Below are 27,388 nucleotides of genomic sequence, written 5' to 3' on the forward strand. Positions count from 1 at the left end.
ACAGCAGGCTTAATCAGAACCTGATTCTACTTGGCTCCTAGTAGGATTAGCTCCTATTCTAGGACTACATTAGATCTGTTTTGGGGATTCCATTCCATTGTGAGAGGTAGTTTCAATCCACAATTGTAATGATTGGGGTTGAGGGTGTGGATTGTCTGAGGAGGTTGCTGGTCTTATTGTTATTGTTGTTGGTGCATTCTATATATTCTTTTGTACTACTATGTTGTGCTCCTTTCCATTACTAGAATTTGTTGCTTATCCAAAAAAAAGAGAAAGAAATTTGGAAGGGATAACCCCTGTTTTTGGGTAGTCCATAGTTGTACCTTGGATTTTCTAAAGGATTATGCCCTGAAAACTGGAAGCATTATACTTCCAAAAAAAACCATTCTCCAGGTGAGCTGCAAAATATTCCATTAATCATAAAAGGAATATTCCATTCATAATAAAACGTTGATGTTCATAGTGTATGTGTAGATTCTTTATCTCCCAACTAAACTATAACTGTAAAAATTTTAATCTTGTCCTGGACTTATAGATTGCTAGAATTCTATAAAACTGTCCCAAATCAACTTAGATTGCTTAGATCTCAATCTTGTTGTGGAGATAACTGAATAATGTGTGAAGTGCCAGCAAAAATCATGTAAACAGTTGTTAGATATATGGTCAGAATACCGTGGGGGTATTCTGACCCTTATACCCTCTTTATTTTGTTATTTTGTTATTTCGGTATATGTGGTTTAGTCCCACATTGCTAATGTACTAAGTGTTAATTATTCATTATAATTATAAATATAGAAGTGCTTAGGATGCATTAATCATCCAAGCATAGAGTTCTAATTCAGATCCACTTAACATGGTATCAGAGCTGGTTATGAATTAGAACCATCCACGATTCCCTCCCCTTCTCTGATTCTCGATCTCTCTCCTGTTCTCTTCTCTCCTCTTCTTTCCTTTGTTTTGCATTGTTCTTCTTTGTCCCATAGGGCAGCACTGATGAGGTGATCTATTGATCCAGCTGCTGCCCTCCCTTGTTACCTCACTTCATGATATGAAGAATTGATCGATAAGGTACTGCCCTCCTTTGCTGCGAATATTGAAGACTTCAGCCTTCATTGGACAGATTCACACTATATTACAAGGACCTTGTTCACTATATTGGAGCTTCAGACCTGCGGCAGATCAGTATTCCAGCACCTACATCAAGCTACATCAAGTTCCAGCCCTCAAGATTGATATCTCTTCACACTTTTAGGGTTTTTTCAAAACCCTGACAATTGTCGATCTTGGGGTTCCACTTATCAGTTAATTCTGATTTTTTTAGGAGTGCTTCACTTCTGTTCAAGTGTCCTTCGACTGCAATTTCAGCCTCATACAGTCATTTTTCAGGCCTCACATCATCTTATCGATTTCAGCAATTTCAGGGTTTTTTTCAAAACCCTGAAAATATCGATCTCAAGGTTTTCTCTGGCTGCTGTTGCTGATTCTTAGAGACACTTATTCCTTCATTATTAGAGGGCTTTCATCCTTGTTTCAGCCCTTAACTTGGAGGTGTTCTTGGTTTTCTCTTCACAACAGCCCTCTTCTCCGATTTGGGATTCTTCACTGTCTCCATGGGTGACTCTGTGGATTCGACTGCTACTTATGTTGGTGATGGAAACAGCAAACCGAGTATCATACTTTCTCTCCAAATCCAATCAAGTTGGATGGCACCAATTACCTACTTTGGTCTAGGTCGCCTCCTTTGCCATTGCTGGCGTGGCCTTACCGGTCATATTAGGGGATCCTTGCTATGCCTACCGAGGTTGGGGCTGCTCAAGATAAGTGGCTTGCCAACAATGGAGTTCTTATGTCCTACTTGATTGGTTCTATGGTTACAGATCTACAACACAATTTTCTTCTCCTTGATACAGCCTCAGAAATTTGGGTTGCTTGCAAGGAGACTTATGGACAGCTTGGCAATGATGCCCAGGTATATGAAATCAGGAAGAAGGTCCTTCACACTACTCAGGGAGAATTGACAGTCTCCAAATACTATGCTACCTTGCATAGCCTTTGGCAGCAATTGGACCATTTTTCTGATTTTCACCCAAGTACAGCTGCAGATATTACTTCTTATAAGCAACACATGGACAAGATCAGGGTTTATGATTTCTTGGCAGGATTAAATGTGGAGTATGATCAGATTCGGGTTCAAGTGTTGGGTCACAAGCCTTTTCCCACACTTGAACAGTCATATGCCCTAGTCTCCTCTGAAGAAAACCATAGGGCTGCCATGTTGCACCCTCCTATTACTGACAGATCAGCTCTCCAGGCTGCTGCCCCTGCCACTCCTGCACCTAGTGGCATTGCTTCTCTTGGTGATTCTACTACAGGGTCTGTTGTTTGTGAGTACTGTCACAAACCTTACCACACCAAGGAGAAGTGCTGGAAACTTCATGGGAAACCGGCTGATTTTGAAGCTAAAAGGGCTGCCAAGACAAAGATAAAGACAAAGACCAAGGCCCATCGATCGAGATCTATCGCAGCTCTCAAGCATCGACACCTGGTCTATCCTAGGATGATCTACGTGCACTCCTACGTATGCTCAGGTCTTCCGCTACTGCTGCTTCTACTACATCAGCCACTACCAATTCTTCAGCTCCTTCAGGTTCACACTTTGCCCGGTCAGGTATTTTATTTGGAGGTCATTGTGCTTCTATGGCTTCCCATCCTTGGATCATAGATTCTGGAGCTACAGATCATATGACTGGTTCCTCTAATCTGTTTCACAGATATTCTCCCACTTCTGGGAAAGATAAGGTCAAAGTGGCTGATGGTTCCCTTTCTTCCATATCTGGAAAAGGAATCATCAACTGCACTTCCTCTCTTCCCTTGTCTTCTGTTTTGCACATTCCTAATTTTACTACTAACCTTCTTTCAATTAGTAGTATTACTCGTGATCTAAACTGCAAAGTCATTTTTTTCCCTTCTCATTGTGTGTTTCAGGATCTGGACTCTGGGAAGACGATTGGATTGGGTAAAGTGCACGGTGGCTATGCACGCTTGATGACGGACGCTTCTCTCCACCACCACCTTCTCCGCCGACTCAGAACTCCTTGGTCTCTTCTGAACTCTCCCAGTGGCACTCTCGGTTAGGTCTCCCCCCTTTTGGAATTTTAGCTCATTTATTTCCTCGTTTGGTCACCCTTCGTACTAAGGATGATTTTTTTTGAGGCTTGTGTTCTGGCCAAACAGACACGTTCAACTTATCCAATTTCAAATAAAATGAGTTCTTTTTGTTTTCAATTAGTGCATTCTGACGTTTGGGGTCCTAGTCGTAAACCATCTATTTATGGTCATCGTTGGTTTGTCTCTTTCATTGATTGTCATTCTCGGAACACTTGGGTGTATCCTTTGCACACAAAAAACCAAGTTTTTTCATGTTTTCATCACTTTCATAAAATGGTCCAAACTCAGTTCCAGGCTACTCTTAAAGTATTGAGAAGTGATAATGGAACAGAGTATACAGAATCCCAATTTCAAAAATATTTGACTAATCATGGAATCATTCATCAAACGAGTTGTGTTGATACCCCTGCCCAGAATGGTGTGGCGGAAAGAAAAAATCGCCACTTGTTAGAAATGGCTAGGGCTTTGATATTTGAGAAGAATGTCCCGTCTCAGTATTGGGGGGATGCGGTCCTCACTGCGGCCTATCTCATCAATAGGCTACCCTCTAGGGTTCTTAACTCTCGTAGCCCCTCTGATATTTTACTGGGTAATTCCTCCTTTATTGTGCCGCCCAAGGTGTTTGGTTGTGTGTGTTATGCTAGGGATACAAGATCTCCAGGGAAACTTGAGCCTCGGGGGCTCCGTTGTATTTTCTTGGGTTATTCACCGACCCAGAAGGGTTATAAATGCTACCATTCCCCTTCCCGCCGTACCATGGTTAGTATGGATGTTATTTTCCACGAGTCCCTTTCTTATTATTCTTCGCCACCTCTTCAGAGGGAGAGTTCTAGTGAAGATGTGTCCTTTGAGATTCCTCTACCTGAGGTTCCTCTGGCGGCTGCCCAGCCTTCTTTACCACCCACGGCTGCTACCCAGCCTTTTGTGGTTGCTTCCCATCCTACTTTGGCGACTGCCCAACCACCTCTGGCTGTGCCTCCTTCACCTAATGGGAATCCTTTACAGGGGGAGACCATAGAAAATAGTGGTGTTAATGTTCTAATCCAGGGGGAGCTAACTCCAGTCCAGAGAACTATTGGTGAATTTCAGAAGAGAATTGACAACTCCAACATGATCACCTATACAAGGGGCAGATCCACCAGAGGGCAGCTGCATCCCACTGTAGCACCAGTACCCATCCAATTGCCGGCTCCAGACACGGATCCTACATCTCCTGGTAATCCATCTACTTCCGACCTACCTATTGCACTTCGCAAAGGTACTAGGACTTGCACTTTACATCCCATATCTCATTTTGTTTCTTATAACTCTCTTTCTCCCTCTTTTCGTGCCTTTGTATCTTCTCTTTCCTCTATCTCGATTCCTAGAAATTGGCAGGAAGCATCTACAGATGGAAAGTGGAAGGCAGCAATGTTGGAAGAAATGAGAGCACTTCACAAAAATAATACGTGGGATCTTGTGGCTCTTCCTCCAGGAAAAAAACCAGTGGGATGTAGATGGGTCTTCGTGGTTAAACAGAAGGCTGATGGTTCGGTGGATAGGTATAAGGCCTGTCTGGTTGCAAAGGGGTTCACTCAAACTTATGGAGTTGATTATCAGGAGACCTTTGCACCAGTGGCAAAGCTCAACACCGTCAGGGTGTTATTATCTTGTGCTGCAAATCTTGGGTGGGATCTTCAGCAGTTAGATGTCAAAAATGCCTTCCTCCATGGGGAGCTTGAGGAAGAGGTATATATGGACATTCCACCAGGTTTTTCTGATGACAGGACTAAGGGCAGGGTTTGTAAATTGAAGCGTGCCTTTTATGGTTTGAAGCAGTCACCTAGGGCCTGGTTTGGCAGATTTCATAAGGCTATGATTTCAGCAGGTTACAAGCAGAGCAATGCTGATCACACTTTGTTCATTAAACGGCTTGGTAACAAGGTTACTCTTCTCATAGTCTATGTGGATGATATTGTGGTCACTGGTAATGATGATCTTTGCAATCAGGGATTTGAAAATTCTTCTTGGCCGTGAGTTTGAGGTCAAAGATCTTGGTCCTCTTAAATATTTTCTAGGGATAGAAGTTGCTCGATCTTCAAAGGGCATCATTCTTTCTCAAAGAAAATATGTCCTTGATCTATTGACTGAGACAGGGCTGCTAGGCTGTCATCCTTCCGATACTCCTATGGAAGCTACTACAAAACTTAGGGAGAAAGAGGGTGAGCCTGTTGACAAGGGTGCTTATCAGCGATTAGTGGGCAAACTAATCTATCTTTCTCACAAACGCCCTGACATTGCAGTTGCTGTAAGTTTGGTGAGTCAGTTCATGCATGATCCCTATTCCTCTCATATGGATGCAGTCCGTCGTATTTTGAGGTATTTAAAGTCTGCTCCAGGAAAGGGAATCCTTCTATCTCCCAATGGTCACTTGAAGATTGAAGCCTATACTGATGCCGATTGGGCTGGTTCTCCTGACAGAAAACCTATCTCTGGCTACTGTTCCTTTGTGGGTGGGAACCTTGTCACATGGCGTAGCAAAAAGCAGAATGTTGTGGCAAGGTCTAGTGCTGAAGCCGAGTTCCATGCAATGGCACAAGGCATTTGTGAACTTCTGTGGCTTAGAGGATTATTGCAGGATATCGGTGTTGCTGTCCATCTTCCTATGATGCTTTATTGTGACAATAAAGCCGCCATTAGCATTGCTCATAACTCTGTCTAGCATGATCATACTAAACACGTGGAGGTTGATCGACATTTCATCAAGGAGAAGCTTGAAGCCGGCCTCATTTGTGTTCCCTTTGTAAAATCTACTGATCAACTAGCTGATGTGTTCACTAAGGGACTGAGTAGCAAGCTGTTTCATCCTATCTTAGTCAAGTTGGGCATGCATGATATATATGCTCCAACTTGAGGGGGGAGTGTTAGATATATGGTCAGAATACCGTGGGGGTATTCTGACCCTTATACCCTCTTTATTTTGTTATTTCGGTATATGTGGTTTAGTCCCACATTGCTAATGTACTAAGTGTTAATTATTCATTATAATTATAAATATAGAAGTGCTTAGGATGCATTAATCATCCAAGCATAGAGTTCTAATTCAGATCCACTTAACAACAGTTAAGTTTTCACCCTTGTGATAGAGGCTTGAAGTAAAAAAGAGACAGAACTAGTGCTTAGACTCAAATTGTATTTCTAGAAAAAAAATTAAAATGACTCAAATGTCAAAATTACATTACAGCTACAAGAATTAAAAAACTAATCCAAAATAAATTCCATATTTATTGGACTCAGATCTAATAACGGAAGTAAAAGTATTGTTGCTGTCCAAAATATGAGAAGCCATGAGTTACAAAAATAAAAAACCATTTCACCAAGCTAGTACATCTGTGCCTCTTTGCTTAATTGTGGCCCACTCAAATCATTGATTTATAATTTTTTCCGTTTGGCTAATTTGCAGAAATTTCTAGAAATGTTTGGTAGTGTACTTTGTCTCTGCATCAGCATGACACTTGTCATTGTTGTTTTTGTTGCGTTAGTAACTATTTTCAATTTTTTTTTAAATAGTAACTATTTAAATTATCTGTAGCATGTACTAATGGAGATTGGAAAAGATTGCATTGAAGGGTTTTGTTATTATATCTCATTTTTCTCTCAATTTTCTTTATCCAGGTATGGGACACTCGACAGCGTTCCTGTTGTAACTCCTTCAATGCCCATGAAGAATATATTTCCGATATGACCTTTGCCTCTGATTCAATGAAACTTTTGGGAACAAGGTAAATGATGCTTTGCTGACTTTTCCACAATGAAGATGATTCTGTTAAATCAAGGATCAATATTGTACTTGCAGTTTTATTTTTTCTAGTTATTTTTGGTGAGCAATATATTTTGATTGTTCAGTGAATTGTGTTTAATTAATTTGTTTGAATGCTAATGTTACCATGAGCGACATCCCGTGCTGTGCACGTTGCCCATTGGGTTAAATTGACCAAATTGTGACGTTGTAAATAAATAATTAAATCTGAAAAAGTTGCCAAGCATAACAATGTAGCATGTTTCTGTGAAAATGGAGTTGTTATCAAGTTGGCATGGATGGTGGTTGCTGATTCTGTGCTGCTTCTTCACTTCAAAATATGAGGTTGCGGTTTTCTCAATTGTGGGCAATTGATGTGGAAGCATCCATGGAAAGAAATTCCATGATCTGATTCATCGTTCGTTACAGAATAACAGACTGAGATTGGAGTTTGGGAGCATAATATTAGAAAAAATTGGATTATTTCGGTCTCTATGTTTTGGGGCTATTTTTGGGAGGTCAAAATTCATCCCTTCAGTGGGGATTTTGGTGTCATTCAAAAGCTTATTCAATTACCTTTCTGATGACATCAAGATTATACAATTTCATGCTATGTTTTAAAATTTATGATTAATTTACTAGTATGGCGTCAATCTGTGACAGGATTCCTCTTTTAGTTAGTGTAATTAGATAGGAGTTCCATTTAGACTTCATTCTTAAATTAGTATTTATATTTCTTTAATAAAGGGTTCAAGCACTTATCAGAGTTGCTAATTTGTAATTAGTCTTATTAGGAATTCTTTTTTCAGTGTCAGCTAGTCAAACTCATGTGGGGAATTGGGGATTTGTTTATTACCTATGTAAAGCATTCGAACTGGCATATGTTGGGTGGCATTATTTAGTTTTTGCTTATGGTTAAGAGGATGTGATGCGGGAGCATATGGGGCCCACAAGCACTACCAGCATGCAAGGTTCTAAAACTCGGGTCTCGGTGGCATCTTGGCCCAGCCAGAAACTGAGACGAGTCGAGATCTCGGCGAGTTACTGCATTTTTTTTTTGGACTCGGACCCCCAACTCGGTGGGTTTTACACATATTTTGGGTCTGGAACTTGGTATTCAGCCTATTTCAGGCCATTTAAACACAATGACATGCCCATATTTCCCAAAAATCAAGTCCAAATATGAGTTTCACTTTGGACCATAGGTTGGTAGGCGACGAGTCGTACTAAAACAACCTACTCTACACATAATTTAGTAAAACATAGCAAATTAGCAATCAAAACATTCTAATTAGTACATATCAATCAAAACATTCAAATAAAAAGTACATTACATCAATGTTCTCTGAATTTGTTACATAAAATGTGATCGAACAATAAATTCATCCCCCATATTGATCCACAAAGAATTCCCATGTCATAGAATTGCTGAAGTGTTGCGCATAGTGTGACAAAGCCTCCATATAAGTGTTCGAGTTCTGTTCATGTAGCTTAGTTTATATTCTAAGTTAGATGGGTGAAATGGGGGAAAAAAATGGGTCAAAACCCATATCCATACCCGATACCGAGGTCTCGAGATCTCGCCAAGAAATTGCATTTTTATAACGTAAAAAATCAGGGAAAAAACTTCAAAATTGGACTCAGATGCATGGGTCGAGACGGTACCGGGATCTCGCCGAGAAAATGCACTTTTATAATGCGTATGGCATCTTGACTCGAGTTTTTGAAAAACCGAGAAACTCGGCGAGATCTCGCGAGTTCTCGAACCATGCCAGCATGCTTCAGGGGTTTTATGTTTATGGCCTTAGATTCAAGTACTTGTGTTTTATTTTGTTTGTTTATGTACTGTTATTATTGTCCTCCATGTTCTTTTAAAAGTCATGTGATTGTCATGGGACTAACGTTTAGGGTTAACTAGTCCATTTATGTCTTGAGGGCAACGACACCTGGGATAGGCAGCTACTATAAAATAGATAAGGAGACTTTTCTGTTCTGGGAAGTTGAAGAAAGGAGGATGTGCTGTTCTTGGTACTAGCAAACCTTAGAATCCCTAGTGTTTTTTTTGGGTCTTTAATTCATAAAAAAGAAGGATGTGCGTTCTTGTTTCCATTCTGAAAGTCCTGCTAAGGTGCGTTCTACACCTAGACCTGCACTATAGCAGAGAATGTTTAAGTGGTTGTGTTCCATCAAAATGGATCTCTTCCAAGTGGTCTGGCGGTCAAACCCTAGATTTGTTCATCATGCATAAGCCTCTTATCTTTTCTCTTTCTTCTTCAATTTTCTATGCTTAAGTATGCAGTTTAAGTTGGACCTCTCACTGGAAGGTTTGTGAGATCTGCCTGCATCGGGAAGTGTCCTACAAATCATAGGTTTGGTGTTTGTCTTCCTCAATACAGAATGGTTAATTGCTGTGCACTTTTGATTGAACCTAGTCTTTAGTTATTACCATGCGGCCATGCCAAATTTGGACAATTTGACTTTAACTTATTCTCTGGAGAACTATCTCATACATATGATGTCATTATTTGCTTGCTGATTTTTTAAACAATGTCTAAGATACAGTCTATTACTGTCTTGCTATAATTGTATAGTGGAGATGGGACTCTATCTGTATGCAGTCTTCGAAGAAATAAGGTTAGTTATTTCTTTTGACTCTATAAATGTAATAGTATTTATAGGATGCAGACCTTTTTCCTTTTCTATCTTTGGAATTTTAGAATCTGCTTATTTCTTAAATGCTAATCATAGGTACAAACGCGATCCGAGTTCTCAGAAGATGAGCTGCTGTCAGTAGTTCTTATGAAGGTATATACATATTTTCTTTCAACTTGAAATAATGGATTTTTTTTCTTGATTTTAGTGTGTTTTGCATAAAGCCATAAACACATGACAAGTGTGGTTGGGTACACTTACAGTCACCTGTATATGTGAACTGGTAATTTGTAATTATTTTTCCCCTTGCAATTTTGTAATTGTTTTTAATAAAGTTATGTTTGAATAGAACTCTGTAGTGCAATTATAAGGATCTACACTGGTAATATCTCGATTATATATATATTACCACAAATTGGTTGCTCCATATGACTTATCAGGGTAGGAAAAAATGTTATTGCCCCAAGTGAGATATTCCTTCTGGAAAGGGTAAGGCTTAGAAACTGGTGAAAACATGTGCTTTTTTTTTGAGAGAGAGAGGGGGGGGGGGGGGAACGACTCAAAGCTGTGGAGTTGGGTATAGGAATCCAACTTATTTTAAGATGGGTTTAGCTTCTTAGGTAAGTCAGTGGGGTTTGAAAATCTGGAATAGTGCCAAACTAGGAGGTGTCTTTGTGTGTTTGGCATGGGTTTCAGCAATGTTCCTGAAGTCGTGAGACTTCATCATGTTGTAATATCTTGTGATTAATGGTGGAAATTGTGAAAGAGGATATTGAAAAGGAAGGGTGAAAAAAGAAAAGAAAAGAAAGAAAGATGCTATGATTAAGTACTTTTCTTCTTTCATGGTCTCTCTCTTATAAGTAGGTTTTTTTTTTTTTTTTTTTTTTGAATAGAATGGTCGCAAAGTTATATGTGGAACTCAATCTGGATCTTTATTACTCTATTCTTGGGGACATTTCAAGGATTGCAGGTATGCTACTGTGAACTGTGGTGATATACTTCGACTGAAATAGTGAAATTTATTAAGAAATTATATGTTGCATCTATCCATAGTAGTGATTGTTAAGAAGGCATTTTGACATTCAATGATCTTCTGAGAAAATGTTTAAATCTCTTATGTTTTTTGATTTGCAGTGACCGATTCATCAAACTTTGTCCAAACTCTGTTGATGCACTACTGAAGGTGATTGAGCTTGTTCATTATTTTCTTCTGTTGCATTTCAAGGTGGCTGATGTGCTTTCAAGTAAATAACTAGTAGTGTGCTTTTCATGTGTCAGCTTGATGAAGATAGAGTTATTACTGGGTCAGAGAATGGACTCATCAGGTGAGAAGATTTCTTGTGTATAAAGTAAAGGGATGTAAAGAAACTGTTGTTGCTGGCATGTGTCCTGCATGCAGGCAGGTGGAAATTGCCATTTACGTGGTTCTACTATATTTTGATTAACATAAGGCCATCTTCGTACATGTTGGCCATGTATATGACATACATATAGGTAGATTAAGTACTCTCTTCTTTTTTCTCCCATTACTGAATATCCTAGTTCATGTACAGCTTGGTAGGCATCTTACCCAACCAAGTAATTCAACCAGTGGCAGAGCATTCAGAATATCCTGTTGAGCGCCTTGGTACGATCTCTGATCTCTTTCTTTTTGAGGAAATCTAGGACACCCCATGGCCTATGCAGAGCAGCTTCTCACTGCCCATACACCGTGGATCATTTATCTTGCTGCTTGGGGAGATATTGATTGAAAATTTGATATATTGCTGTGATCCTAAAAGCCTGATCTGCATAATATTTATTTTATGATTGTTAACAGCCTTGAGAATCAATGCTTGGATGATCTGGATCGATCACCCCAGCCTCTTATTTATAATAAAAACAAATTACAGCAGAAATATGAATCCCCCCAATCCTATTCCTACTAGGAATTCCCATTAGAACTAGGAATCCCAAATAAAAATCGTAAGAGGGAAAAAACCAGAAATAAAACAACTAAAACACAACTAAAATAAGTAATAAAAAGCAAATAGGACTAGGTTACCCCCTAGTGGGTAACGTAGCCTAATCTCAACACTCCCCGTCAAGTTGGAGCAAAGATGTCGATCATGCCCAACTTGACTAGATTGGGATGAAACAGTTTCCCAGACAATCCCTTAGTGAAGATATCTGCAAGTTGATCAGTATACGTTACAAAGGGAATGCAAATCAGCCCTTCTTCTAACTTCTCTTTGAAGAAATGCCTATCCACCTGATGTAAACTGGCTGTCTAAAACCAGCCGCAGGTGTAGGGATTCTTCCCTACACCAGCCTAAGTAACCATCGGGTAGGTGTAGGGATGAATCCCTACACTAGCAACAATCGTGGGGATTTTTAGTATTTGTTTTATTTTTATTGAGTTGTAATCTAATTAGGATTCCTAGTGCAAATCTGAATCCTAATTAGAAGTCCTAAGTCCTAGTTAGCATTCCTATTTTGAGTCCTAGTCCTAGTTGGCATTCCTATTTCTATTTTGAGTCCTAGTCATAGTTAGGATTTATTTTATGTCCAGCCTTGAAGGCTATATAATGTAAAGAGCTCCATTGAGCCCCCCCACGATTTAATGAAGAAGATTATTGCTTTAATGCATTCCACTGTCCTGAGATAGGCTGTGAAGGTGAGGCTGAGATAGCCTTCACTAGTTCACTGTTTTCTCTCCTTCGAGTGCATTCAAGTTTGTCAAGTTTGTTGCTGCCGATTGTGTGAAGGTTCAAAGATTAGTTACTCAGATCTGTTCTCAGTCCAAGGATCCATCCAACACAAGTAAGCTTTCATCCCAATCCCCTAACCCTTCTTCTCCTATCCGTACCATCAAACCCTAACTCCATTAACCCTAACCCTCAGTTCATCTAATCCTCCATTCTGCCCTAACCAATTGCATTATACCCAAGCAGATTCTGGTTCTGGTTTTAGTTGGATTGACATCCATCTGGAATTACATTATTTGGTATCAAAGCCTAGCTATGGGTTCTCCAAAATCAAGTGACCCAACCACTCTACAAGAATCGGCTGAGATAGTCAAGGTTTTATCTCAAGATGTGAAGACCATCAAGCAACAAGGTTGATGTCTTGTCACAACAAGGTCCTACTGCACCTCCACAAGCAAATATCACAAAGCTGAAGTCTGCTTGCTTCATACACTAACAACCGACATCCACGTAGGTTACCACGAGAGGGTTCCCACACTACGCAACACAGGATCAATAACAATTCTACCTATGAAGAAGATGAAGATCACGATGGAAATCAGTATTATCGTGATGATAAGCATAAGGTAAAACTGGATCTGAAGGAATATAACGGGAAACATGACCCTATTGCATTCCATGACTGGTTGAGTGCTCTAGATGACTACTTCAAGTGGTTTCGGTTGTCTGAAGACCGAAAGATGCAGCTGGCCACGACTAAGTTAACTGGAGGAGCCAGAGATTGGTGGCGTACACATGAAGACAGGTTGATCCATCGTCACATGGAACCAATTACTTGGGCAGCTATGAAAGAGATTCTCAAAGAGAAGTACTTACCTCCTTCTTATCGAGGCGTTTGCATGATCAAGCTGAACACTATACGACAAGGTACCTTAACGAGTTGAGGAGTATATTGATAAATTCAATGACTTACTCTCACGTACGGGTGTAGATGAGAATGATGACCAGCTTATATCCCGTTTCAAGTTGGGATTGAGGGTTGACATTAAAGACAAGATAGGCGTGGTTGAAATATATAATTTGAATCACTGTTTTGAAAAGGCCATGGATGCTGAAGATTTAATCAAGGCTGCCCCGCGAAGATTCACACCGCAGTCCGGTGATATTAGGAGAACCTTTACTCCTAACAGATCTAGTGGTTTCCCTACCCGAGCTCCACCAACTACAGAGGAAAAGGGTAAGGCCCCCATGGGTAGTCAAACACCTAACAAGTGTTTCCATTGCCAACAAGATGGTCATTATGCAAGGTACTGCCCCCAAAGAGGGAAGTCCAATTCAGTGATTGCAGCCATGGAAACTAGTCCAGATGTCCAAGTTTGTGACCCGCAGTTTAATGACAATTGGGCCGTTAATGCTGCTCTTGAAGGAGAAGACTATGATGATACTTTGGAAGACGAAATTTATGAGGTAAATGTAGTAACTCGCATTCTGGTTGCCGAATCTAAAGGAGAGGACTGGCGTCGACATTGCATCTTTTATACACTGATGGATAGCGGGACAGCAACAGCACAAGTGATCGTGGACAGCGGTAGTTGTGTCAACGTGGTTTCCAAAGCTTTTGTCATTGAAGAGAAGCTTAAAGCTGAACCTCACCCACAACCATACAAGGTATCCTTACTTAATAATGATACTTTAGAGGTTAATCAGCGATGCTCGAGTGCCACTCAAGATTTCTGGTTACGAGGAGAATGTCCAGTGCGATATAATTCCTATGATTCGATCGATGTCTTACTTGGGAGACCATGGATGTATGATAACAATGTATTGACGGGAGGTACAAAAAATCAGTGTTTCTTTGACTTCAAAGGGAAACCACTGGTTCTCAACCCCCTCAATGTACCATTGATGAGGCCAAGGCTTAGAGCTGCCCAGCTGAAGCGACAACAGGTCTTGAAAACTATTGACAATAGACAGCCAATGAAAGGAGGGTCAAGCAGCAAGGCACCACATGCTAGTACTAGTACTACTAAAGCACAACCCATGGAGCAACGAATTCTGTCCCTGCCTCACCGAGAATTCCTTACTACAAGTGAAGAGACAGGGGTTGATACTAGCCCTGGTCACAAGAGCAGTGTCACCAACCCCTACCACTATTCATCCCAAATCCATAAAAGATCTGCTTGATGATTTCTCAGATCTAGTACCAGACGATCTTCCAGATGAGCTACCTCCTATGAGGGATATTCAGCATGCCATTGATCTAGTACCAGGTTCGGTGCTACCAAATCTGCCCACTTATCGTCTCAGCCCTACTGAGCATGCCGAGCTCAAGAGACAAGTAGATGACCTGATTCGCAAGGGGTTTATTGTTGAGAGCATGAGCCCATGTGCTGTTCCAGCATTACTTACTCCAAAGAAAGATGGTACATGGAGGATGTGTATTGATAGCAGGGCAATAAACAAGATCACCGTCAAATACAGGTTTCCTATTCCAAGACTTGACGACATGTTAGACATGCTCACAGGTGCTTCCATCTTTTCGAAGATTGACTTAAAGAGCGGATATCATCAGATTCGGGTCCGCCCAGGAGATGAGTGGAAGACTACTTTCAAGACAAAGGATGGTCTATATGAATGGAAGGTGATGCCTTTCGGTCTCACAAATGCTCCAAGCACCTTCATGCGTGTAATGACACAAGTACTTCGTCCATTCATCGGTAAGTTTCTTGTGGTTTACTTTGATGACATTCTTATCTACAGCCACACCACCGAGGAGCATCTCGATCATCTAAAGCAAGTGATGAGAGTGTTACGTATAGAGAAACTCTTCATCAACCTCAAAAAGTGTTCTTTTATGTTACCTAAGGTTATCTTCCTTGGGTTTATTATATCTTCAGAGGGGTTGAAGCTGATCCGGAGAAAGTGCAAAGCATAGTCGATTGGCGATGCCACACACCTTGACAGAGGTTAGGAGTTTCCACGGCCTAGCATCTTTTATCGGCGTTTTATTCGAAACTTCAGCGGCATCATGGCACCCATTACTGAGTGCATGAGAGAAAGTAAGGGCAAATTCCAGTGGACACCGGCTGCTACCAAAGCATTTTCCTTGATCAAGCAAAAGATGACCGAGGCACCTGTTCTACGGCTCCCAAACTTTGATGTCATATTTGAGGTGGCTACAGATGCATCCCATGTTGGGATTGGAGGAGTTCTCATGCAATCAAATCATCCCATTGCCTTCTATAGTGAGAAACTCAACGATGCTAAGCGGCGTTATTCTACCTATGATTTGGAGCTTTATGCAGTGATCCAGATTATAAAGCATTGGAGACACTACCTTGTGGGCAAAGAATTTATTCTATACTCTGACCATGAGGCCCTTAAGTATCTCCATTCTCAGCGATCCATAAGCAACCGCCATGCTAAATGGATCGCCTATCTCCAGGAGTTTCATTTCGTTCTGAAGTACAAGGCAGGCAAAGAGAACCAGGTCGCTGATGCGCTAAGTCGGAAAGTTCTCACCCTATCCACCTCTTCTACTCACAAGACAGGCATCGAACATATCGAGATGAGTACACACTGATGTTGATTTTTCCCCCATTCATACTACATTACAAAGAGGGGAACGATGCCAAATACTCCCTACGTGATGGATATCTCTTCTTCGGGACACGCCTATGTATCCCTAACACATCCTTTCGGCAGCACCTCATTAGGGAACTACATGGCGGTGGCATGGGAGGGCATTTTGGCATTAGCAAGACATATGCTGCAGTTGCTGATTTGTATTATTGGCCACATCTTCAGCGTGACGTCCAACAGGTGATTCAGCGTTGTCGAGATTGTCAGCTTGCCAAGGGTGATAAGCAAAACACGGGCCTCTACACACCTCTTCCAGTGCCTCATGCACCCTGGTTACATATCAGCATGGATTTCGTTCTCGGCCTCCCATCTACACGGGAGCGTCATGACTCTATATTTGTGGTGGTGGACAGGTTTTCGAAAATGGTTCATTTCATTCCTTGTCGGAAGACATTTGATGCCAGTCACATCGCCAAGCTCTTCTTCAAAGAGGTCGTACGTATTCATGGGCTACCCGAGTCTATTGTTTCTGATCGTGATGTCAAATTCACTAGCTATTTTTGGAAGACCTTGTGGATGAAGACCAATACCAAGCTGAAGTTCTCCACCGCCTTTCATCCCCAGACAGATGGGCAGACTGAAGTGGTTAATCGCAGTTTAGGCAATCTCCTCCGATGTCTTGTTCGTGATCATGCGAAAGATTGGCCTTCTGTCCTTGATATCGCCGAGTTCGCGTACAATAGTTCTGTCAATCGGACCACTGGCCGTACTCCATTTGAGATTGTTTTGGGTCTGCAACCCAAGCGCCCCGTGGACTTGCTTCCTCTTCCTCCTCATGTTCGTGTTAGTGTGGACGCTGATGAGTTCCTCCGCCACATCACCGAGGTCCATACCGAGCGAACCCGACGCATTGCTATTAACAATGAAGGTTACAAGGCAGCAGCTGATCGTCATCGCCGATACGTGGAATTCCAACCTGGTGATTTGGTGATGGTTCGTATTTCTCCTGAGCGACTTCCTCCTGGAACCAATCACAAGCTCCACCCTCGCAAAATGGGTCCTTTCAAGGTGCAACAACGCATTGGGACCAATGCCTATATGCTCGAGCTTCCTCCGTCTATGAAGATTAACAATGTTTTCAACGTGGCCGATCTCACTCTTTATGTCGGCCACCATTCGGACGACGGTGATATCGCACATGCTCTCGCCTCCCACGTTTACCACTCCATTGCGATGTCATTGAGAATGTGCTTGATAACAAGTTTACTACTATGCGGGGTGGTCGCGGCTATTACTCTTTCCTTGTGAAATGGAAGGATCGCCCTGATAGTGACAGTACCTGGATTCACGCCGACGACTTCAGGCGCCTTGATCCTGATCTCTACGAGCGCTACATGTCTTTCATCCATTCGTCGGAGACGAATGTTTTTGAGAAGGGGGGAGTTGATGTAAACTGGCTGTCTAAAACCAGCCGCAGGTGTAGGGATTCTTCCCTACACCAGCCTAAGTAACCATCGGGTAGGTGTAGGGATGAATCCCTACACTAGCAACAATCGTGGGGATTTTTAGTATTTGTTTTATTTTTATTGAGTTGTAATCTAATTAGGATTCCTAGTGCAAATCTGAATCCTAATTAGAAGTCCTAAGTCCTAGTTAGCATTCCTATTTTGAGTCCTAGTCCTAGTTGGCATTCCTATTTCTATTTTGAGTCCTAGTCATAGTTAGGATTTATTTTATGTCCAGCCTTGAAGGCTATATAATGTAAAGAGCTCCATTGAGCCCCCCACGATTTAATGAAGAAGATTATTGCTTTAATGCATTCCACTGTCCGAGATATTGTGAAGGTGAGGTGAGATAGCCTTCACTAGTTCACTTTTTTCTCTCCTTCGAGTGCATTCAAGTTTGTCAAGTTTGTTCGCCGATTGTGTGAAGGTTCAAAGATTAGTTACTCAGATCTGTTCTCAGTCCAAGGATCCATCCAACACAAGTAAGCTTTCATCCCAATCCCCTAACCCTTCTTCTCCTATCCGTACCATCAAACCCTAACTCCATTAACCCTAACCCTCAGTTCATCTAATCCTCCATTCTGCCCTAACCAATTGCATTATACCCAAGCAGATTCTGGTTCTGGTTTTAGTTGGATTGACATCCATCTGGAATTACATTACCACCTCAACATGCTTGGTACGATCATTCTGCACTGGGTTGTGTACTATGCTGATTGCAGCCTTGTTGTCATAATACAACATCATAGGAAGACGAATAGGAACACCAAGATCTTGTAGCAGCCCTTTAAGCCAGAGTAACTCACAAATACCCTGTGCCATAGCTCTAAACTCAGCTTCGGCACTAGAACGAGCAACAACATTTTGCTTCTTACTACGCCACGTGACAAAATTTCCACCTACAAAGGAGCAATACCCCGAGATAGACTTGCGATCTGCAGAACCTGCCCAATCAGCATCAGTGTATGCTTCTATCCGTAGATGACCATGCGTAGACAAAAGAATTCCTTTTCCAGGAGCTGACTTCAAATAGTGCAAGATACAAAGAGCAGCCTCCATATGTGAAGAGTAGGGATCATGTATAAACTGGCTCACAGTACTCACGACGACAGCAATGTCAGGACGAGTGTGTGAAAGATAAATCAGCTTCCCTACAAGTCTTTGGTACCGGCCTTTATCAACAGGCTCACCCTCTTTCTCCTTGAGTCGAACAGTAGGGTCCATAGGAGTATCTGAAGGATGACAGCCAAGCAACCCGGTCTCAGCCAATAAGTCTAGGACATAGTTCCTCTGGGAGAGAAAAATGACTTTAGAAGATCTGGCTACTTCAATCCCAAGAAAGTATCGTAGTTTCCCTAGATCTTTAATCTCAAATTCTTGTCCAAGGAAAGTCTTCAACCGTCTGATCTCATCACCATCATTGCCAGTAACCACTATATCATCAACGTAGACTATAAGAACAGTGAGTTATCACCAATCCTCTTTATAAAGAGTGTGTGATCAGCATTACTCTGCTTATAGCCCACAGAAATCATGGCCTTGTGGAACCGCCCAAACCATGCTCGAGGTGACTACTTCAGCCCATAAAGTGCACGTTTCAGTTTACATACTTTTCCTTGGTTTCTGTCATAAGAGAACCCTGGTGGAATGTCCATATACACCTCCTCATCTAGTGTTCCATTTAGGAAGGCATTTTTTACATTTAGCTGTTGCAAATCCCATCCAAGGTTGACTGCACAAGATAATAACACACGAACAGTATTTAACTTGGCAACAGGTGCAAAAGTTTCCTGGTAATCAATGCCGTATGTCTGAGTGAACCCTTTGGCCACGAGTCGTGCCTTATACCTATCCACAGTGCCATCCACCTTCTGTTTCACCACAAACACCCATTTGCATCCAACGGTTTTCTTCCCACGTGGAAGAACCACAAGCTCCCATGTGTTATTTTTTTCCAGGGCTTCCATTTCTTCCATCATAGCTGCCTTCCACTTTCCGTCTGATAAAGCTTCTGGCCAATTGTTAGGAATACGAACAGAAGAAAGAGAGGAAACAAAGGCATGAAAGGATGGGGAAAGGAATCATAAGAAACAACATGAGATATGGGATGCTGAGTGCAAGATCTGACACCTTTGCGAAGAGCAATAGGTAAATCAGGAACATTACCAGGTGAAGAGGAAGGTTCTGGATCCGGGTTCGGCAATTGGATGGGTACTGGAGCAACAATTGGTTGAATCTCCTTATGTTTTCTTGCATAGGTCTTTATATTACTGGCATCAATCCTCCTCTGAAATTCACTAATAGTCCTCTGGACAGGAGTCTGGACTGGGGTAGCTTGCTCCCCCTGAATAGAAATGGTCTCCCCCTGTATAGGAACCTCTCCCCCTGACTCAGGGGGAGTACCAAGGGCAAGCCGAACTGGTTCAGACTCATGGTAAACAGACTGAAGTGGAGGTGGAGAGTCAATAGTCGGCACATCTTCACTAACACTCTCCCCCTGAAGAGGTGGGGACACATAATATGGACCATTTTCATGAAAGACAACATCTATGCTGACAAAAGTCCTGCGTGATGGAGGGTAGTAACATTTGTACCCCTTTTGGGTAGCAGAGTATCCCAAGAAAATGCAGCGGAGGCTACGTGGGTCAAGTTTACCAGGGGACCTGGTATCCCTGGCATAACAAATGCAGCCAAATAGCTTAGGTGGGACTATAAAGGAAAAAGCGCCAAGTAATAGCTCAATAGGGGCTTTCGAAAGAAGAACCCGACTGGGCAGCCGATTAATTAAATAGGCTGCAGTAAGGACAGCATCCCCCCAATACAGGGAAGGGACATTGCGAGCAAACATAAGAGCCCTAGCCACTTCCAAGAGGTGGCGGTTTTTCTCTCAGCCACACCATTTTGGGCTGGAGTATCGACACAGCTGGTCTGATGGAGGATTCCATGTGCAGCAAGGTATTTTTGGAACTGACCTTCCATATATTCTTTTCCATTGTCACTCCTTAAAATTTGAAGAGTGGCATTAAATTGGGTCTTAATCATTTGATGAAATTGCTAAAAACACAAAAAAACTTCACTTTTTGTGTGCATAAGGTATACCCAAGTGAACCTAGAATAACAGTCAATGAAAGTGACATACCACCGATGGCCAGTCAGGGAAGCTCTCCTACTAGGCCCCCACACATCAGTATGAACAATATGGAATAAGGAAGACGATCTTTTATTAGAAATAGGATAAATTGAACGTGTCTGTTTAGCCAAGACACAAGGCTCACCAAAAAAGTCTTCCTTATTACAGTCTTTAACTAATGCAGGAAATAAATTGGATAAAGTACCTAAGGGGGGATGGCCTAGTCTAGAGTACCATTTATGTAAGTCAGAGGAGAAAGATGCCGAAGGTAAAGTCTGAGTATGTTTAGGATCGCCATCAAGTAGGTACAATCCACCATGCACTTTACCCGATCCAATCGTCTTCCCCGAGTCCAGTTTCTAAAAGACATAGTGAGTGGGAAAAAAAGTCACTTTACAATTCAGGGATTTAGTGATACTACTAATGGAAAGATGGTTAGTTGTAAATTTGGGAATATGCAACACAGATGATAGTGTAAGGGAAGGAGAGCAACCAATGGATCCTTTCCCTGAGATGGAGGAGAGAGACCCATCAGCAATTTTGACTTTATCCTTACCAGAAGCAGGAGAATATGTATTAAAAAGACTGGAAGAACCTTTCATGTGATCAGTAGCACCAGAATCTATGATCCATGGAGTAGATGCTACTGATGCACAATGACCAGCAAAGGAAATACCTGCCCGGGCAAAGAAGGAACCTGAATTGGCAGCAGACGTAGTAGAGGCATCAGTTGTGTTCAGCATACGACGTAGAGCCTGGAGTTCTTCCTAGGAGAAACGGATGTCAGCAGTGGGAATTGGAGCTACACTTTCAGTGTGATTGGCTTTGTTTTTAGACTTAGCACGACCACGTTTAGCCTCAAAATCAGTTGGCTTTCCATGTAATTTCCAACACTGAGCCTTAGTGTGATATGGTTTGTGACAATGCTCACACTTAACAGGCTCTTTGGTAGTAGTAGTAGTAGAAGCAGCAATGCTGTTAGAAGAAGCAACAGGAATGGGGCCAACAGTCTGTAAGGCTGATCGCTCAAGTTTAGGAGTAATCATCATGGTAGCCCTTCTTGTTTCTTCACTGTGAACATAAGAAAAGGTCTCCTCTAGTGTGGGGAAAGGAACCAGTCCAAGGATTTGCACCCAAATAGGGTCATAGTCATCATTGAGGCCAGCCAGGAAATCATAGACACGAAATTGGTCTACATAGGTGTGGTAGGCAGCACTATCAGCAGTAGTAGTAGGCTGAAACCTAGCATAGTGATCTAATTGCTGCCATAAACACTTGAGGGCAGCATAGTATTTGGTGACAGACATCTCCTTCTGAGTAGTGGTTTGGAGTGTCTTCCTAATTTCATATACCTGAGCACCACTACCTGAACGACCATAAGTGCCCTTGACAGCTGTCCATATTTGTGTAGCAGTGTCAAGGAGAAGATACCGACTAGAGAGGTCAGTGGTCATAGAGTTCAGAACAAAGGACATTACCATTGCATCATTGGCAGCCCATTTAGTACGAGCCGCACCTTCTTCAGTAGGCTGTTTGGTGGTGCCAGCAAGATGACCAGTGAGTCCCCTACCAGCCACTGTTAGGAATAATGATCTGGCCCAAATGAAGTAGTTGGTACCATCAAGTTTAATGGCAGCAGCATAGGGAAGAAAATCAGACCTTGTTTGATCTCCCCCAGAAGTAGCAGTAGTCATCTCTGAGTCACCCATGTTTCAGCCAAGCAAAACAACAAAAAAACAGATCTGCAGAGAGATCCTGATCGCAGACTGCCCTGTGGTATTAACAACAAGAGCTGGAAGACAGCAACCAACTGCCCTTAAACCAGAACCGAGAAGCATGGTTTAAGAAAAAACCCTAAGAAGGTAATAGATCTGGTTTTAGGGGTCTTCAAATGCTGAGGAAAAAATCTGCAGATATAAGGTCTTCAAAGGCTGAGAAAAAACTGCAGATATAAGGTCTTCAAAGGCTGAGAATAAACTGCATTGATGGTACTGATTGGTAATGAAGTAGCTTCTCCAGAAAAAAGAACCAAAAGTCGACAAAGTTAGGGTTTGTTGTGCAAAACCCTGAATAGAGATCGATGGAGGAAGTGCTTCAATCTGGAGAAGAAAACCTGTGATAGCAGCTGTCCAATAGAAACTGCAGGAATGGATCCCAATATTCAAACCAGTGTCAGATTGATAGAGGAGACTGATCTGCAGGTGGGGAGAACTCCAAACAAAATCGCAGAGGAGAGGGCAGCAGCTATCGATCCAAAAAAAGCTTCTTAAAGCATGAAGGGATGAGGTGATTAATTAGGGCCGCATCTAAACAATAGATCACCTCATTAGATCTGCCCTAATGCAGAAGAAGAAACCAAAAAAAGGTGAAGAAGATCGAGTGAAAGAAGGGGGGGGGGGGGAAGGATGGGATCGAATGAAAGGGAAAAACAGAGAAAACTTAGAAGGAGAGAACCAGAAATCGAGAAAGCTGTTCTTAGATCAGATTCTGCTCTGATACCATGTTGACAGCCTTGAGAATCAATGCTTGGATGATCTGAATCGATCACCCCAGCCTCTTTTTTATAATAAAAACAAATTACAGCAGAGATATGAATCCCCCCAATCCTATTCCTACTAGGAATTCCCATTAGAACTAGGAATCCCAAATAGAAATCGTAAGAGGGAAAAAACCAGAAATAAAACAACTAAAACACAACTAAAATAAGTAATAAAAAGCAAATAGGACTAGGTTACCCCCTAGTGGGTAACGTAGCCTAATCTCAACAATGATTAATGCCAAAGAATTCGTCTTGTGGAAGTTGTATCCATGAAACTGTATTCTACATATAATTCAGGTCACTGGAACTTCTGTTTCTGGGTTTGTAGCTTTAGGCAATGCTGTTAGGTTGTGGTTGGCAGTCTGAAGAGAGGGCGGGCCTTGGTGCAATGGTTAAGGTTGCTCCACTGTGACCAAGAGGTCATGGGTTCGAGTCTGGAATCAGCCTCTCTGTGAAAGCAGGGGTAAGGCTGCGTACCTTATGACCCTCCTCAGACCCCACAGTGGTGGGAGCCTCGTGCACTGGGTACGCCCTTTGGTTGGCAGTCTGAAAGAATCAACTGCCACAACTGCTGGTCTGACCTGAGAATAATTCCCCAGAAACAGATATGTTTGGACATTTCAGTTGGTGGTCTCAATGGGCTACTGTCTTGTCTGATGCTTGGTGGAAAAACGGCTTTGTACTAAGAAACTTATGAAGGGTAGAACTAAAGAAATGATGAGCTAGGATATCTCGCTTCTGACCTTTTACTGACCTTTAATTTGTGCCTAACGTATTACTTGATTTTGCAGCTTTTTCTTCTGATAGGAAGCTTCTGGGCAGTATTTCACATGATCAAATGTTGAAGGTGTGTGGATGCCTCTCTCTCTCTCTCTCTGCCTCTGTTTACCAATCGGGCTGTTTAACTTAAATAAAGGCCTTTGGTGGTCTTCACTAATATTGAAAATGTGAAAGGACAATTTGACAGTTTTTATAGTGCAAAATATACTATCAATGACTAATTTTAAACAATTGGATATTGTTTACGAAAAGTACGAGAAAAGGGGCTACAACCAGGGGTTGGGTGGTGGCAGAGGTCATGTGAAATCATACACAAAAGTAAAATTCATTGCAACACTTCCCCACTCCAAACACCCCCCCCCCCCCGAAAAAAGAAGAAGGTGAGCATCCCAATTATCCAAAATTTAAGAATATTTGTTCAAGTCAGTCAAATAATTCGCTTTATGTACATTTATTTAATTTGTCTGGCCTAGTCCACCCTCTTTTAATCATGTTTTCCCATTACTACATTCCCTAATATGGGTTCCCACCACCTATGTACATATTACCCTTAAGGTAGGCGTAAGCTAGGAACCTTATTTATGTGTTATTCTTTCACTAAATTTATTTCTAAATTTTCCGATTTGACTTCTATTATTTAATATAGCTATCCTTAGGTTCTAACACGGAATTTATCTAACTTGAAGCTCATCTCTTTGATTTTTACTTAAAGTCCCTTGATCATGATTTAGTGAGTAGTTTTTTTATCTCCCCTAACCGTATCTTTATGTATGTGCATATATATATATATATGCCATATTTGTATCATACAACAAGGCATAACAGCCAATTTGACATGCTTAAATCATCTTGTGAAACCATAATAATAGCAAAAATTCCATTAGTTTATAGCTCATAACAGCGTGCTATATATATATATATACACATTCATTCCCAAAACAACATAAATTATAAAACTCTAGTTCACATTGTGAGAGCATATTATATATTTTTGCATACTCTAATTAGTGACATATCAACCAACCATAATGTAGGCCCATATAGGAGCCCATTACAAAACATTGCTATAGACCATATCTTCTTCAACCTTTGTTTTCTTTTTCATTCTTTCCTTTTCGTATTTCTCTCTTTCTTCTGTTTTTTTTTTTTGGGGGGGTCAAACAGTGGCTGAATAGCCACATGGGTGGGAACTGGGAAGAGAAAATGGGGTGTTTACAATGGGCATCACCACCCACACACTAGAGCACAAGAGGGGGTTTTCACCAGGCCAGCCAGACCCCTATCTCTTCTTTCTATTCCCCTTAAACTCTCTCTCTTGGTTTCTCCTCTCATGCACCCTTCTCTCCATCTCTCTTTTTTTTCTTATTATTTCAGAATTCTTAACCCAAAATTCCCCCCAAATCAGAAATGGAGATATGGGAACCTACCTTCTTGAAGAATCAACTCCTTGAGCTACTCCTTCCACCTTCCTCCTTATCCCCTTCTTGATTGCAACAAATAATCTTCAAAAGCTCCAACTTCCTCTATTTCCTCTCTTATTTCTCTCTTCTTTCTCCCCTTTCTTTCTTGTCTTTCAAACTTGGTAGTAGAATGAGTAAAGCTCATACAAGCCTTTACTCCCTCCTTCCTTTGGTAAGTTTTCCATACTACCCCTCGTAGCCCGTAGCTCTTATCCCCACAAGCCAATAGTGTTCAACGGAGCCTTACCCATATTTTGCAGTTTCCCATGCAACCTACCATTTAAGTCACATTTACCAATGCAACAAGAACCCATTTGAACCAAATTAATCCAAATTGAACCCATCAACCCAGTTCCTCTCAAATGAACCTAAATTAATCAACCCATGCCTATAACCAATACATTATTTAAATTTACAAGATATGGGGTGTTACGACCTATTGGGTGGTGGGGTGAAACCCATATTTCGGTCTGATCAGGTCACTTAATACTGAATTGATGGTTAAGAGAGACGGGAATGTGAGGGGTGATTGCTTGAAAGGGGAGGAAGAGGAAATTGTTTTTTTTTTTTTGGGGGGGGGGGGGGGTTGGTGTTGCAAAATTGTCAGAAAACTCAGGTGGGAGAGGGAAGGACACTGTTTGGGTAATTTTACAATACCCTTTAGGTGGTTACTTTTGTAAAATGAATCTCAATTTTAGGTAATCTAGTGTTTCCCCCTCCCCCCCCCCCCCCCTCCGTCCCCCACCTTTTTTTTTTTGTGCATGAGTTAGTATTGGACCACTGTAGCTATGATGTGATCTCCCCTTTACCTCAACCGTTACCAGAGATTGAATTTAATAATATTTTGCTATTTGGTTCTATGCATTTTGTTGGATGTAGCTCTGGGACTTGGATGAGTTATTGGAAGGTGGAGCAAATAAAATGGAGAGTGAGGCTTTTGTGGCTGACAGTGACAGTGATAGTGATGAGATGGATGTGGACATTAAGACCCCTCAGAAATCCTCCAAAGGTGTGTCAAGTATCTCCACTTGTTAGAAAACAGTGATGATTCATTGTTATGCTCTATTTGCGGATACCTACTATTTAAGATGAATACTATTAAGGTTTTCAGCCTCTCTCAACTGAGGCTGAAATATTTGAAATTTGTTTGATAATGAAGATCAATATTGCCTGTATTGTTTTATGGCATTGGATTTGAAAAAGCCTGCTTGTATTTTACAGGGACAAGGAGGAAAAACGCAAATAAAGGACATGCTTCTAACAACGCATCCAGCAGTTTCTTTGTGGATTTGTAGTGAAATGTTAGGGATTAGTGCTTTCCTCTCAATTTATACTTGCCGTGTGTGAAAAGGGAATTCCCATTTTAGGGATATTATGCATCTATCTATGCAAATTTTGACAGTTAGTGAATTCCATTAGCTATTAAACTCTTTTAGTGCAGTTGTGAGGAACCATAGCCAAGCTCTGCTGGGTGATGCTCTAATTTCAGACACGTAGCCCATGTACTCTATTCACATGGTAAGTTTCATCCCTGGAAGTTGATATCCATCAAGAGTACAGTTTTGAACAATTGCAGGAAATCAGCATTTGGATTTAAGTTTGATGGATCATTATACAAGAGTAAGAACACAACGGATGGGGGGGAATCACGGCATTGGACCATGAAGTTTGCCGTGTGGCCAGTCTAGAGATTGCCTGTCTATCCAATGGTTGGTTTAGCCAGATCATAAATGGCTGTTTTGGCTAGGTCGTTTGGAATGAGTTTTTGTTTGTGACATTTTCCTCGATTTCTTTGAGATGCTTTGAAGGTTTTTTTTTTTTGTTTTTGATTTTTCCAACTCTTCTACAATCGGGCAGGTATTATATATGTTAAAGATTTTTCTTAGGAGACTTTTTTAAGCTAATCTATAGTCTTCTTTTGGTTGTTACCTAGGATGAATTGCTTTCATTTTGGTTGTAAATATGGTCTTTAGAAAACTTCAGACATTTGTTTACATGATTATGAAGAATTAATAGTTCATGATGAGAGTCTAAGATGATTGAATTTCTACTTTTTTGGGACAATTTCTCAGATCTATTAGATAAGAACCGAAATTACATGATAAGT

At 41.4% G+C, this 27,388-nt stretch overlaps 1 protein-coding gene across 1 annotated transcript in view; it reads left to right on the forward strand.

Annotated features, from left to right (window-relative positions):
- The window catches only part of LOC122670540 (WD repeat-containing protein 55-like), a 37,654-nt gene extending 10,830 nt beyond the window's left edge, over window positions 1–26,824 (forward strand). The window contains exons 6-15 of the mRNA XM_043867465.1: window positions 6,823–6,929; window positions 9,538–9,580; window positions 9,695–9,751; window positions 10,492–10,568; window positions 10,733–10,781; window positions 10,877–10,923; window positions 11,152–11,225; window positions 23,833–23,888; window positions 26,161–26,290; window positions 26,503–26,824. Of these exons, the coding sequence (XP_043723400.1) occupies window positions 6,823–6,929; window positions 9,538–9,580; window positions 9,695–9,751; window positions 10,492–10,568; window positions 10,733–10,781; window positions 10,877–10,923; window positions 11,152–11,225; window positions 23,833–23,888; window positions 26,161–26,290; window positions 26,503–26,576 (714 nt within the window). The 3' untranslated portion in view covers window positions 26,577–26,824. The remainder of the gene's footprint in view (window positions 1–6,822; window positions 6,930–9,537; window positions 9,581–9,694; window positions 9,752–10,491; window positions 10,569–10,732; window positions 10,782–10,876; window positions 10,924–11,151; window positions 11,226–23,832; window positions 23,889–26,160; window positions 26,291–26,502) is intronic.
- The last annotated feature ends 564 nt before the right edge of the window (window positions 26,825–27,388 follow it).

Source organism: Telopea speciosissima, chromosome 8 (assembly GCF_018873765.1).
Source record: "Telopea speciosissima isolate NSW1024214 ecotype Mountain lineage chromosome 8, Tspe_v1, whole genome shotgun sequence".
In the NCBI taxonomy this organism is placed as follows: Eukaryota; Viridiplantae; Streptophyta; class Magnoliopsida; order Proteales; family Proteaceae; genus Telopea; species Telopea speciosissima.